Source organism: Papaver somniferum, chromosome 1, assembly GCF_003573695.1.
Source record: "Papaver somniferum cultivar HN1 chromosome 1, ASM357369v1, whole genome shotgun sequence".
Classification (NCBI taxonomy): domain Eukaryota; kingdom Viridiplantae; phylum Streptophyta; class Magnoliopsida; order Ranunculales; family Papaveraceae; genus Papaver; species Papaver somniferum.
Genome location: NC_039358.1, coordinates 22,816,644 through 22,831,299, shown reverse-complemented (window position 1 = coordinate 22,831,299; position 14,656 = coordinate 22,816,644). Strand labels below are relative to the sequence as shown.

The 14,656-nt window shown below is 36.5% G+C and overlaps 2 protein-coding genes across 2 annotated transcripts; one reads left to right on the top strand and one right to left on the bottom strand.

The window, feature by feature from the left end:
- Positions 1 to 1,749: 1,749 nt before the first annotated feature.
- On the top strand, positions 1,750 to 7,517 carry LOC113281216 (mitogen-activated protein kinase 20-like). The gene is made up of 10 exons (XM_026529898.1): positions 1,750 to 2,336; positions 3,105 to 3,513; positions 3,740 to 3,867; positions 4,018 to 4,077; positions 4,477 to 4,626; positions 4,735 to 4,890; positions 5,076 to 5,287; positions 5,376 to 5,477; positions 6,279 to 6,445; positions 6,682 to 7,517. The coding sequence occupies exons 1-10, from the start codon at positions 2,313 to 2,315 to the stop codon at positions 7,149 to 7,151; spliced, it is 1,878 nt and encodes a 625-aa protein (XP_026385683.1). The 5' UTR covers positions 1,750 to 2,312; the 3' UTR covers positions 7,152 to 7,517.
- A 924-nt stretch (positions 7,518 to 8,441) lies between these two features.
- On the bottom strand, positions 8,442 to 11,006 carry LOC113281208 (suppressor protein SRP40-like). The gene is made up of 4 exons (XM_026529891.1): positions 10,373 to 11,006; positions 9,677 to 10,254; positions 9,458 to 9,560; positions 8,442 to 8,860 (listed from the first exon to the last, which is right to left on the bottom strand). Exons 1-3 carry the CDS (start codon positions 10,488 to 10,490, stop codon positions 9,468 to 9,470), a joined length of 789 nt encoding a protein of 262 aa, XP_026385676.1. The 5' UTR covers positions 10,491 to 11,006; the 3' UTR covers positions 8,442 to 8,860; positions 9,458 to 9,467.
- Between the last annotated feature and the right edge of the window lie 3,650 nt (positions 11,007 to 14,656).

Genomic DNA, 14,656 nt, shown 5'->3' with positions numbered 1-14,656 from the left:
TTAAGCTTAGTCATATTTCGAGAACTAATTACAAGATGAATCTTGACTCGAAATTCTTGATATGCTTACGATAGTCTAATTAGTCATGCGACATCGTCTCATTGATAGAAAGATGAATATAACATGAGAAATATGTCACTTACCTTTTGCTAGAGAAGTTCTCCAAAATCTTCGGTTGATCTTCGCCTTCAAACGGTATAAAGCGATGATGATTGTCGTGATGTCCGTTTTCTCAACTACGCTTATATCCTAATCCGAGACTTAACTAATTGTAGACTAGAAGTCAGGGTATAGTTTTGACAACTAAATCTGACAATAAGCTTGAGATAACAACACTTGTGAGTTTGACCGAGCAACGCCTCTAACACAAAGTAGTCAAGAAAGGAAGAACGTAAAAAAGCCAGTCAAAAGCAGAAAAAAAAGAAAGACTGAAGGTATAACATCCGCAAAAAGGCTCCAGTTATTATACCCGACGTTAATAAAACGATTTGAACCAACCACATCTCATTGTGAGACCCATTTTTATCACATTGGATAACAACCTGACACTGAATGATGCAACAAAGGTAACCTAAGAGAATAAGGCAATAACCAAACAAAACTGCTTCTACGCCTTTTTGTAGTCGACTCCAATAATTCTTCATTGATTATGTACGATATAGACTTTGCATTTTCTCCCTTCCACTTTTTGCTCTTTTAAAAAAAGACTTATAAGAAATGACTAGTTAGATTTGTCCAACCAATAAAAAACATGAGAAAAACGAAACGGAAAAGTCTCGTTTAAGAGGAAAGAAAGAAAAATTCAGATGGCATGATAAAAAATTCAAATATTATCTCCTCGATACCATATTAGTTTCTTACGTGATAATTGTGTTTTTGATACTCGTATTGTATTGCAATATTCTTATTTTTATGATACATGATGTGTGCATGTATCTCATGTTTTTCATTTCAAATGTATTTAATCGAGATTCAACGAAAATAATACTCCCTCCGTCCCACTAATAAGTGACCTAGTTATTTTTAGATTTTGTCCCACCATTAAGTGACCTATATCACTAAACAAGGAGATATTTCTAAAATGATCCTTTTAATTGATTATAAGAAATATACATAATTTGATAGTCATGTTTATATTCGTTATGTAGGGGTTTTAAAATGCTTTTCAATGGTACGAAGTTTGCGAACATCCGTGGTGTAGTTTGAGAGATAAACCATTTCAAAATTTCACTATTTATTATCCATAAGATTATAATTGTAAAAAGTGCTTAAAAATACTTTTCTCCGTACTTGCCTTAAAAATTGTGCAAACTTGAACTAAGTCACTTAATACTAATAGTGGGACGGAGGGAGTATATTTATAGGAAAAAAGAAGTCATCAAAAACCCGGCTCCATTGAAGCAACACGATGGGCCTGTAACAAGGCTGAATACAATAAGTAGCCCATGATGAACCCGCACTGTCAGTATCGGACTACGAATTGAAATAAGAACCTGACACGTGTCACTTCAAGTGTCGGCAAGAATAAGTAATCCACATCTGACACAAGCTATCTCCTCTACTACTTTATTTTTTGTGGCCTCCAAAAGGAATCTGAACTCAGAATCTACGTAATTTACACACCTACCCCAGCCTTATTAATACGGAAATAGTCTCATACTCGGGTTTTAATTACAATGTACTGCCACTAATCCGTATTTATCCAAATAATCGTATATACGAAAACGTATATGGAGTGAAGAGAGAGAAAGAGAGTAGTACATAATGCCCTAGATTGAGTTCAAAGAACCTCTCTTTCTTTCCTTCTATAGAGTTCAGATCTCTCTGAAAATCAGGGTTCCCTTTTTCTGATTCTTAAAAATCCTCCATTCTGAATATTAATTAGGGTTTCGAATTAGATCTAGTGTGTTAATCAGTAACAAAGGGATTCAGTGAAAGACTTTGATTTTTGGCGATGCTTAAATTAATGTGGACAGATATATTTATATATCTATGATCATTGTTGATTCAATCGACTTTGTTCTCAGGGTTTATAACAAAGGAGTAATATCAAAGAAGAAGAACAAGTGCATGAGGGATTTGATTAACTTTCTATGTTTTTCCGTAAAGAATTCCAAGAGAATAAGACGAGATTTTGGACTAGTGATCCGGAGTAGGGGTAGATGGGGGAAATGTGGTTGAGTTTCTTTTATTAAAAAATTTCCAAGATTAACTTCTTTTTAATCTCTCACAAATTACACAAGTGAAAATAAAATAAAAATAAAGTTTTTTTTTTTTTTTTTTTTAAGTTTGATTTGGAAATCGTTGAAAGGATGCAGCAAGATCAGCGAAAAAAGGTTAGAATTGAACAAATTGTTAAGCTTTTTGAATTTTCTGATACAAATCAAGTCTATTGTGTAAATTGAGTTGTGATTGGTTATTATTATGATTATCAATTTGATAGGTTTGAATGGCTAGGTTAATTTAGCATATCATTGTGTTCATTCGAGTGTTACTTGTTTCAGAATCTAAAACATTCCAAATTGCATCTGATTCTATTAGTTGTTTCTCAATGGGTTATCTGGTCTAGGCCGAAACTCAAAAGCTGTAAAGTTTGCCCTTTTTGTTCAAGTTGATTCTAAGTTATTCTGTTGCAACAATTTTAAGGAATTCCTTGTTATCGTATTGTCATTAATTTAATTATTTTTGTATCCTCAGTAGCAAGAGTTCTTTTTGTATCCTCAGTAGATGTGTTATCACTTTAGGAAGTGACTTGTTGGTGTCCTCTAAACTTGGCTGATGTTACTACATTAGAATGAATGGAGGACATTAAGCATTACAGGATTGTGTCTGTTCAAAGATACGTGGAGAGAAGTAAAAAAAAAGCATTTAGAGGAAGTGATGCACTTATAATTCTCACTGTAATGGATTAATTGCAACAAATATCCTTGTTCAAACATAAGTCCTTACAGAAATAAAGGAATGCTGTAGGATTTTCTCCGGTTTACTTTAGTTGGTTTGTTGTCTGCTGTTGCTTCAGTTTTGTTAGATTGACTCCAAACTTTACAAACGGAAATTCAATCATTTGCGGAAGAAATCCTAATCCAGTCTTTTCTTCTTTGCAGAGTACCACAGAGATGGATTTCTTCACTGATTATGGTGATGCCAACAGATACAAGATACAAGAGGTTGTAGGTAAAGGAAGCTACGGTGTTGTGTGCTCAGCCATTGACACTCATACAGGAGAGAAAGTGGCAATAAAGAAAATACATGATATTTTTGAGCATATCTCGGATGCTGCAAGGATACTGCGTGAAATAAAGCTTCTCAGGCTCCTTCGCCATCCTGACATTGTCGAAATAAAACACATCATGTTGCCACCCTCAAGAAGGGATTTTAAGGATATTTATGTCGTATTCGAACTTATGGAATCAGATCTTCACCAAGTCATTAAAGCTAATGATGACTTGACCAAAGACCACTATCAGTTTTTTCTTTATCAGCTACTACGCGCGTTGAAGTATATCCACACAGGTAGTAACTTCTCTGCGATGCCCAGTTTTCCACCATCAAAATTTTATGTGATACCGATAACGGGAAAGCTTCTGTGTGCAATATAGGATATAGGGATTGGCTATTATATGCTAGGAAAGTTTGATTAGTGATTACCTTGTTTTAATGGACATGCTGTCCTTGTTTGTAGCGACTGTACAAATTTGACCCAAGTGCTTCTTTCTGATATTTAAGCTAATTGCTGCAGCAAATGTATTCCATCGGGATTTAAAACCAAAGAATATATTGGCAAATGCGAATTGTAAACTTAAAATATGTGACTTCGGCCTTGCAAGAGTGGCATTCAATGATACCCCAACAACGATATTTTGGACGGTATGTTATTCAAACTTATACTATTTGTGTTAGTCCTGTTTTAGTATTTTACCCTTTCTGTTCATCTCTCTTATTCTTGATACTTTTTTTTTCTTTATTTTTATGTTAACTTGATTTTATGTCATTTCTTCTGGGATTTTCATGCTGCAGGATTATGTTGCTACCAGATGGTATAGAGCTCCGGAATTGTGTGGATCGTTTTTCTCTAAGGTTAGTTTAGTTTAGCCTGGATTATTTTTATTTTATGTATCAGTAGTCCTTATGGCTGCTAATGAGTGCCCTTTATGGATGAGTGAGTCCTTCGGTAATTGTTCGTCTTGTAAAAAAATTGTTCTTAGAAGTCTTGACTACATGAAAACCTGTTTTTAAATTTGTCGGGAGTCTGTTCTGAATGCTTTTAAGTAGTAAACCAGTAGTTCCTAGACTAAAAAAGTGCTTGTTCAGGATGGGATGTCGACCTCCCCCCAAGCTGAAATGTCCTGCAATTCAGGTAACTGCGTGGGGTCTGATATCTAGTCATCTGGGCTACTTTAAGCTAGAGTGAATAGTTTGTGTTTTCAGTAACTTCGATGTTGAATGCCTGATGTATTCTATACTTCTGTACTACAGTATACTCCAGCTATAGATATTTGGAGTATCGGCTGCATATTTGCCGAAGTATTAACAGGGAAGCCTCTATTTCCTGGTAAAAATGTTGTTCATCAGCTGGATTTGATGACTGACCTGCTTGGTACGCCCTCGTTGGATACTATTTCTCGGGTATGATATTGTTTATTTCTTTCCTCTTAGTTTACTGTTCGAGTTGTACACTTGTACTTTTTTTTCAATGATGATTTTGATGTCAATACCTTTGTGTTCTATGTGCAGGTCCGCAATGAGAAGGCCAGGAAATACCTTACCAGCATGAGGAAGAAGCAGGCAGTGTCGTTCGCACAGAAGTTCCCAAATGCTGATCCTTTTGCTGTCAAACTTTTAGAAAGGCTCTTAGCGTTTGATCCGAAGGATAGACCAACTGCGGAAGAGGTAAACAGGATTGTTTTTGCACTTTCAGTTTCGGCAATCTCATGGAAATAATTATCCAGTGATTAAATTTAAGCTTACATTTAAAGACATCTGGCTTTTGCTGTCTAGCTTTGTTGGTGATGCTCCAGAATCTCATAGCTTGACTGTTCTGTTTCTTGTATGTCTGAATACCCTTTTTTGGTCAGGCGTTGGCTGATCCATACTTTAAAAGCTTGTCGAGGGCAGAGAGGGAACCATCTTGCCAGCCAATTACCAAGCTAGAGTTTGAGTTTGAGAGGCGGCGGGTTACTAAGGATGACATTAAGGAGCTTATTTTTAGGGAGATACTAGAATATCATCCACAGCTGCTCAAAGACTACATAAGTGGAGCTGAAAGAACAAACTTTCTATACCCTAGGTATTACTTGCTGCTTAACTAGTTTTTACTCCTTCGTATCTCTGGGTGCTAGTTGTTTACTGATTTTTGCTTTATCTGTTTTGTGCAGCGCTGTTGATCAGTTCCGGAAGCAGTTTGCACACCTCGAGGATAATGGTGGTAAAAGTGCCCCCGTCATTCCACTCGAGAGGAAGCATGTTTCACTGCCAAGGTATGTTGCTCATGACATGTGTATGGTTCAAGTCGTGTTTCCTTTTGTTAGCGGCTCCTCTTTGGTCTTTGCAAGTTATGAAATAGATGTTTCATACATGTCGATCACTGGATGTATCCATTTCTTTTTCCGCTGTTAATTGTGTATTCTAGACATTGAAACCTGTTTCCTTACCGATTTTTACCTAATTTTCGTAGTAGTGTCTAAGAGCGGAAGTGTTTGATATGCTAGAAGAAACAGTTATTCCAACTCCTTTCTCTCTGAAAAATGTGTAGGAAGTATCAATTAGTTCGGTCTCTTGGTGCATTTCGAAAGAAAAGTGAACGCTATAGCATTTTGGCATCCTTTGATTCGATAATTTGCCCGTCCTGGCTCGAGAATGCATCCTTTTGTTGAATGCATGACATTGATGGAAATGTGAATGCATTTTTAATTGCAATATGAGGCCATGGCGCCCCATTTTAAATCGTGTTCCTAGGCCGGTCGATAATTATCTAGTTTAAATACATTTCTAGCTATGCTGTGGCTTTGGGCATGCAAGTGCCTCGTGGTGGTGGCCCTTCTTGAAAGTGGTAGGCTTCTGACAGCATCACGTAGGATATAAGTGTCCATGTTGTTGTTCTTAATATGTCCATCCATTACTGAAACGATGGAAAAGAGTAGTGTTCATCACATATTAGGGAGCACATTAAAGAAGTTCATTATCAATGTGAATTTATGACGTAGTAAAAACTCAAGGCAAAGTAACTGCTTGACTGATCTAATTCTAGGTGCTAATGTAATTTCACATGTATTTGTCAGATCTACCATTGTCCATTCAAATACCATCCCTCCCAAGGAGCAGCCTGATCTATCCAGAGAGCGGCAAATTCAAGATACTGGTTATTACAAGAATCCCAGAGATGCAAATGGAATTTCAGGAAGCTTGTCCAGGATTCAACCAGTAGCACAACAACGAAACTCCATGGGTATGTGAAGTCTCTTTGAGTCAGTGAGTATGATTTTTCTAGTATACCCATGTTCAAAGAAAACACGAGTTTTTAAGTAATGACAGTCTGATGTGTAATACTAGTTCTGAGTTAGTCCAGCAAACTTGTGCTCCTCTTTGTTCAAGGATGGTACGAAAGAGGTGTTTGAAATGCGTTGAATTGTTGCTCCAATTATTTGTAGGTAGTGGATTGCTGAACTATATCTGTTTGTGCAGCTAAACCTGGAAAAGTTGTGGGACCTGTTGTGCCATATGAGAATACTAGCGGTATTAGAGATGCGTATGATCCAAGAACGTACATCAGGAATGCAGTTCTTCCTCCTCAGCCTATCCCTTCTCCCTACGGTATCCGCAGAACTAACGTGATGGTTAATCAAGAAAAATCAGGAAGTGAAATTGAGAGAGATTTATCACTAGCCAGACAATCGCAGCTTTCACAATGCAACATGATGGCCAAATTGGCCCCAGACGTAGCAATTGACATAAACTCTTCCCAGTTTTATCTAGCACGTGCAGGTGTGACATCAAAGATAGATCAGACTGATAATAATAATCAAATTGCGATTGATGCGAATCTGCTACAAGCAAAGTCCCAGTTTGGTGAAATGGGTGTTGCTGCTGCTGCAGCTGCGGCCGCTCGAAGAAAGGTAAGCACTGTTCAGTACGGTATGTCTAGGATGTACTAGAAGAAGTTGTTTATAGTAGGAAAGAAATCAAAAACGGGAGTAGTACTTGAAGGAGTTTCTACTATGTACAACAGAGAAGAAGGTTAAGTTTACTCGAACAAGAGAGACACAGTGTAGGAAGAAGTGGCGATGATGATGGGTTTTGTAAACGTTTCCTTGGTAAGATTCAGCTCCATGCATGTTGATGGTGGGTTTCTATGTTTGTTCTCACTGTAAAAGCAGAATAAACTAATTGATCTCAGTGAAATTATACAGTTTATATATGTTGATTTGTGGGTTTAGAATCTTGTACTTTTTTTAACCCTTGTCATCAAAGTAAAATTCCAAATGAATATAATAATAAACTACGTGCACATGTTTTGCCAAGTTGTCCAAGGTTAGTGCACTGCAGACCCATATGCATCAAACTCTATTTGGTATTATTAAAATAATCTAGGGTGTACTGTGTGCAATAGCATTGAATCTGTCCATTCGACTTCAATAATTCAGGTGTACAGTGCCAGTTAAATTAAAATAGCTCTGATAAAAGAAAAAGAAAATAAAATCTAAATGGAAATCACATTTCTGCTAGGTATTATTGTTCTTGAGAGTAGGTGTAGAATTATGTACTTCCTAAGCAACAGATATAGGATAGCAATCGTGCATTCAATGTTTATCGTGAAAGACCCAAATTATGAACTCTAATGCATTCCTTTGGAGCAGTACCGCATTTGAGGTTTACCCGGTAACAGCGACCACAGTTAAAAGTTCACTTCGAAGATTACCAGTATTGTGCAGTGAAATGGATCGTGACATTTGACTTTTGGCTGGAAGCAAAAGTTCGAAATCTTGCTGCAAGTTTGATATGTGCATGCGAGACAAGTTGAGTTGTCCTCTTTTCCTAGAGATAAATTGACGTCAATACTTTATATTCTGGACGCAGGTCTGCAATAAGATGGCAATGAAATGCTTTACCAGCACGAGGAAGAAGCAAGCTAGTGTCGTTTGCACAGATGTTCCCAAATGCTGATCCTTTTGGCTGTCAATTTCAAGCAGTTGTACTAAGAAAATGTATACCCACATTATTCTTCCATTCATTATCTTTTTCTATGTTTGTGCACTTAGGCTAGCTAAACATCCAACACGTCAACTGCAGCAGAGGCCTCCCATGGATCCATGGATGAGGTTCTGCCTAACAGGCAGATTGCAAAGCTTATGAACATCAGAAGCAGACTTTCTCAAATTTGAAGCAAGAGATCTTTGTAGGTATGCCATCCAGAAGGACGATGGCATTAATTTTTAAATTGTCAATAAAAGAAAATCAAAATTTCTCTCCCGAGAACACGACGGGCAATACATTGATATAGGAGTATATACGGATATCAGGCAAAACAAGATTACAAATTACTCTGAAAAAAGAAAGACACAAACAAATCAATTGCTGTTATGCTGAATCACTGACTATCATGACAACTACCAAGAATAGACATTTTACTCAACTGCGTCATTATCGTCAACCACAGTCCTTGCGTTGTCAGTCCTTTTGCCCGATATTCTTCAGGAAAAAATCCTAATCAACAAACTCAAATGTCCTCCTTCACAGTACTGCAAGTCTGGTACCTCTGTAGGCTCAAACTACAAACACGCCAAACAGCCACACGTTCACATATAAGCTTCATCTGCTAATCAGTTTGGTTTCAGATCTCCAGTATGAGTCAAGATGCATTTTTCTGCAGAAGAGATGACAAAGAACATATTATTACATGCACTTTGAAGTCTTCGAATCGCCAAAGACACCAATGCTATTTTCCTTGTTGTACACTTTGGCTTAACTGATAATGGATGATATCATTCATATATTGTTTACGTCATGCAACAACACAATGCAACAGTTGGAACGATAAGCTTCAAACAGTTCTAATAGCCTAAAACAAAATGTTGGAAAAGCCAAATGGAAAACGAGAGTTTATCTGTAGACTCGAGTTAAAGAAACTTATACAATCAACTGTACTTAAATGACATCAAACTCGGCCGAGTGAGTCTTGCAGGAATTTTAGAATGCACATCATTTGCAACTGACAGATCTTACCATTAGATTACTACTTTGTCCGGATAATCATTTTAAAAGTGTGACCACTCAATTAAGATTAGAAGTTGCTATATATAAATGAAGATTGATGGAGCAGATCATACACACAACAATATAATCAAAGTAATGCGACAAACACAAACAAACTTCGCCCTCCAACTCAAAAGAGAATCTGACACATTACAAAATTACTAAACAAAATATCTAAAGATTTTAAAAGACGGAATGTAAAATTCACCTTGTAGTCATCATCTGTTAGAGCCTGTTAGAACATCAAATAATCCACAGCAACTCTTCCACGAAGCTGGCTGCACAATTGTTGGAACAATTGGCAAAAGTTCCTGGAGTATCAAGTCAATAAAACATTAAACACAAACAATTTTCACCACTGTATTCAGATTTGTTTTTTTTTAATGTATAATCCAACCAAATTAACTTGAATTCTTATTCAACAAACCTCTTTTTCTGGGCTATCAGGAGTCTCGGGCACTTTAGAGCTGTCACCACCACCATAACTAGTGTCAACACTGGGTGCAACGGACGCCGGCAAAGTCTTGTCTTCAGTTTCATTGGAAGGCACGGATATGGAACTGGCACCTTCAATTTTCTCTTCGACGGAAGAAACAATCTTTTCTACGGAATCCTCAGACGGAAGAATTCCAGAAAACGCATTGGTAATCCCGGCCATCCCATCCTTGAACTCTTCTAATACTTTCTTCTTGGATGATCGGATTTTCTTAACTACATCTGATTCATCATCAGAACTACTATCGGACGAGGAACTAGAGGAGGAACCTCCTTTGCCAGATTCCTTTGGAAACTCAATATGGACCTTTCCACTTTCAGAGTCTCCAATTTCTTTATCACCAGCCATCTCTTCTTCGTTTGATATTTTTACACTATCAAAAGATCCTTCAAAGTTGGGTTTGTTATCTTTTTCTGTCTCAATATAATGACTTTGATTTCTAGATGTTTCAATTTTTATATGACCATTTGTTGTTTGTTTCTCATCATGGGTTTTCAAATCATCATCTCCTATTTACCAATATTTATATTAATACCCCATTAATATTATTAAAGAGAAAGGTTTGAAAAAGAATAAGAAAATAAAGATGATGGATGGGGTCAATAAACAGCAAGGAAATGGGGTTACCTTCTTCTTCTTCTTGCTGTTGAGAGTTAGTTGGAGAAGAAGGCTGGATATTAGCTGCTAAAGCCCTTTTTTTTCTTCTTTTTATTGCTGCTTTTTTCTTCTTTGTTGATGGAGCCATTCTATTATATTCTATTCTATTCTATGATTACCAAATCAAAAAAAAAAAAAAAAAAGTTTGATGATGATAACTGTTTCTGCCTGTGTTCTTGGTGGAAAGATCCTTCTTGTTTTTATTTTATTTTATTGTTGTTGTCACCAACAGCAACAAAATGAAAATCCTAATCAATTCATTCCATAGAAATTCCCATGGAAATTCCTGCATGACCTGGCAGATACTGGTTTTTTAAGACGTTTCCATATGAAACGATGGGTAGTAGGATTAGGATTACTCTACACCAGAATAACGCGGTTTAGTAGCACCAAGTAAGTTTATGGTGAGTAGCACGTTTGCTTTCACGTGATTGTCCCTGCCTGCTTAAGGTGGTTGCCGCACTCAACTATCTCCACGTTAACCGGACTGCCTTCTACTTCTATGTCGTGGACACCACCATTACATTACATTACATTTCTTTTCGTATATAAGAAAAGAAAATCAAAAAAGTAAAAGATCAATTAGAACTCTGTCATCAGGTTCTGAGAAACTAGCATCAATTAGGAAAAAATGATTCATGTGAACTGGGCTACCGACACCTACACTTATATAGCCTACGTACGTGCCCTGTTTTGTTCTTGTAGTTTGGGTAGTTTGTCATGCCTAGGTAGGTGATATTTGCGGTTAATATAAGCGAAGCGTGGTTCTTGCATTTAATCTGCATCTTCTATGTGGTCGGATCTGTTCTTCGTGATAGAACTGATCAATGTAGGTTTGTTGTTGTTAGTTCTTGCCTTCTTCGCCAGGGCAAACCATTTTCTGCTCCCTGAGATTTGAATATTTGATCTCTATGACCCTGGTCAAATCCTTTTTTTATCGGTCAAGGAAGAAATTCATTGAAAAATGAGTTAAAAAGCAAAAAAGGAACCTTAGGGGTATTCGATAATGCAAAACAAGAATACAACAAGATCACAAGGGCTGGAATAATAACTTAATATCCTTGTGTTGACTAGGCCCAAAAACAAAAACTTGAAGTTTAACATTTTTAATGATGCTCACCAAATTTTTCTTTTTTTTTTTGGAAATTTTTACACTTCGTTCTCTCCATATACACCAGCGTATTGTAACCGAGATATTATTTCATATTCTACTAAATTTTTTATCTCCCCTAAGACTTCACAGTTGTGATGACATTTGAATAGTAAGTCCACCAGAAATGACACCCATTAACAAATTAATCTCTTATTCCCTGGAACCTCCAACAATTATAGAATAGGTGGGGGCTAGTTTCATCATTTTTTTTACAGCAAAAACAACATACCTAGATTCATCCATTCCCTTGTTCAAATCCTATTTTTCAGGAGTGATGATAGACCCACCGAAGAACAGCACCGTGATGTGCACCGAGAGGGGATCGAACGACCTCAATGTAACCCTCTCTGCATTGGATAGGGGTGGGACATGAGTAGGCCCCATCACCCTCTCACACGGTGCTGCACTTCTTCGGTGTATCTATACTTTCCGATTTTCCAGAGTGGTTATCATCTCTTTTGGACCAAAAAAAGAAAACACTTGTTTGGGTTTTGCGAAACCGAGAGTCTTGTCGTCTAGTTTTTTCTGAGCGTTCTTGCATGTACTATTTTTCCTCTTGCCTTTAGTTGATTCATTTCCCTAGTGTTTCAACTAGCTTTTAATTAATTTCTTCCTTATTTGTGTGTTTTTTTTTATAAAAAAAATTTATAAAAAAGGCACCGTGAAGAGAGAAAAGTCCACATGGACCTTCCTATATGCAAGGATTTCTATGTGGTTCCATCTTGAGTCTTGACATGGGTATACTATATGTTTTGATTCCTGAAATGATTTATATTGTTAGTATAGTAAGTCTAGAGTTTTGTATTCTTACAAAATCATTCCAGAACACATCAACTTGTGTGTAAGTTATTGTCGATTGTAGTGGCCTTAGATCAGTATCTGGTGAAACACGATTTACTTATTTAAAACCTTTTATGGGATCAAGAATTGCTAGAAGTACCGTTGCTGAGAACTAGATTGTTGTTTAGTTTTGGTTTGATTGTACTTCTGAATAATAAGTATGTTCTCTTCTATGATAAGTTTTTATTTATTCAATGTTCATTCTCTTATACAACAAGGCCACTCAAGAATTATGAAGCTTGATCCATACATATTTAAGTGATTCAAAATATGAGATCAATGTAGTTTTTGAACTTGCTAACTGATCTAATGCTTACCCGAAAGAGGTTGTGGAGAGCGTTTTGGTGCAGGTTAATGAGTTAATATTTCTGGTGGATTTTTATGTTCTAGACATGAGTGATGAGAATTCATCCAAGTTTACACCTTTGTTGTTGGTATACCGTTCATGAGTACTACCAGAACGAATATTAATGTCCAAAATGACACTTTGACTATGAAATTTGATGGATAAGTCATCCGCTTTAAAATCTTTGAGACGATGAGGGTCCCTAGTGATGTGCACTCATATTTTGCTGTTTAGCAGAGTGATGCGGGCTAATAAAAGCGAGGCACCAAACCTTCAAATATTTGTCCGTTTAGAGTGTTTCGTGTGCGCTAACTCCGTGTAGAATTATGAGCTACTCAACTTCGTACCCCTTCAACATTTTGCGATCTCTTGATTGCTAATTCCATCAATCATGAGAGTGACATCAGAATTGTGAATAAACCTCGTTCTTATAGTCTTAATATATTTGCAGTTGGCACCATTCTCTCTTGAAGCAGCAATAAAAACATATTATCATCATCAACAAGTAGAGCTACATCAAATTTATGAAGAAAGTTGAAGACTTTCAAGGAGGTTTACAAGCAACAAAAGGAAAATGAATATATGAAGAAGTTCATGACGATACAAATAAAAAAAATATAGTGCGTATTTCTTTATGTATTCAGTCATTAAGATCGTGAGAAAAATAATATGAAAAATATTTAAGCAACAAGAAATTCAAGAAAATAAGTATAAATTGTCAGACATTTACGAAGTTCAATAGTATATCATCAATAGCTAAGCCAAAGACGGGACTTTTCTTTTCGTTGTTATAGTGTTGTTGAATGTAGATTGGATGAGAAGGAGAGTCATCATTTCCATCCTCGCATAATTATTGATTTCCTTTATTAGAGGTCATAAGAGATATTAAAAAAAAAAAAGTTTCTCAAAATGATTTTTTTAAAAAAATTTCAGTGTCACCTCTCAACGTGTGTAAGTGTTATGTCTTTATTACTACTTACATACACATGTGAGACCCGTAAATCATCTTAATGATGTCAATAATTAGAAAATTCTTTTGGTGAGGCACATGTCGAGGCGAAATGCTTATTCGATCGTCTCAGAGACCGAAATCTTTCATATGGCATTGGTTATGACTTTCTCAGCAATCAAGCATGAGAACAATGTTGTTTTCTACTTATAACTTCTTATTATTAGTGTGGTGAAACGTTATCTCCTCATATCTTTGTGGTTGCTTGGGACTTTGGAATTCTAGAAGTTGGAATATGTTTTGTGGGTTGTTAGAGCATTGCTCGGTCGAACTCGCAAGTTTTGCTATCTCAAGGTTGTTGTCAAATTTAGTTGCACAAAACTATATCTTGATTTCTAACCTACATATTGGTTAGGTCTACCCGTACTAGGATTAGAAGTGTGTAGTCGAGTATCAGACATCACTGAATCACCTATTGAAGACGGAGGACAACCGAAGACATTTGGAGAACTTCATCAACAAAAGGTATGTAAAGACTGAACCAACCTATTATTCAAATATTCACCTTTCTATCTTTGAGACTAAGTCGTATGACTATGTGGACTTTAAACATTGCATAAAAAAAGTTTCGAGTCAAGCTTGTCTTGTTAAACATCTCGAAATAGGATTAAAAGCAATAGTCATTCTCGAATTTAGTTAAGAGCAATTTATTGTTTATGAACTAAGTTATGATTGAAGTTAATCATTTGAAAATAGCCCGAGAGATGATATTCTTCATTGATGTCATTTGGGAATGTTTCGAATTAATTAAAAGATAGTAATAAAATCTGGGTACAGGGACGGTACGCGCACCGGCGTAACTGTATTGGTTCCCAATTAGTGGTACGCATACCCAGTATGCGTACCGACGTATCTCTAGTTCAGTAACGGATCATGGTACACGTACCTAGTACGTATACCAAAACA

Excerpts from the sequence above, each read along its gene's own strand:
- LOC113281216 (XM_026529898.1), top strand. The coding sequence starts at position 2,313 with ATGCAGCAAGATCAGCGAAAAAAG. Across the intron at positions 5,478-6,278 it reads AAGCATGTTTCACTGCCAAG|ATCTACCATTGTCCATTCAA; the intron begins GTATGTTGCTCA and ends TGTATTTGTCAG. Across the intron at positions 6,446-6,681 it reads ACAACAACGAAACTCCATGG|CTAAACCTGGAAAAGTTGTG; the intron begins GTATGTGAAGTC and ends CTGTTTGTGCAG.
- LOC113281208 (XM_026529891.1), bottom strand. The coding sequence starts at position 10,490 with ATGGCTCCATCAACAAAGAAGAAAAAAGCAGCAATAAAAAGAAGAAAA. Across the intron at positions 10,255-10,372 it reads ACAGCAAGAAGAAGAAGAAG|GAGATGATGATTTGAAAACC; the intron begins GTAACCCCATTT and ends ATTGGTAAATAG. Across the intron at positions 9,561-9,676 it reads CTGATAGCCCAGAAAAAGAG|GAACTTTTGCCAATTGTTCC; the intron begins GTTTGTTGAATA and ends TTGATACTCCAG.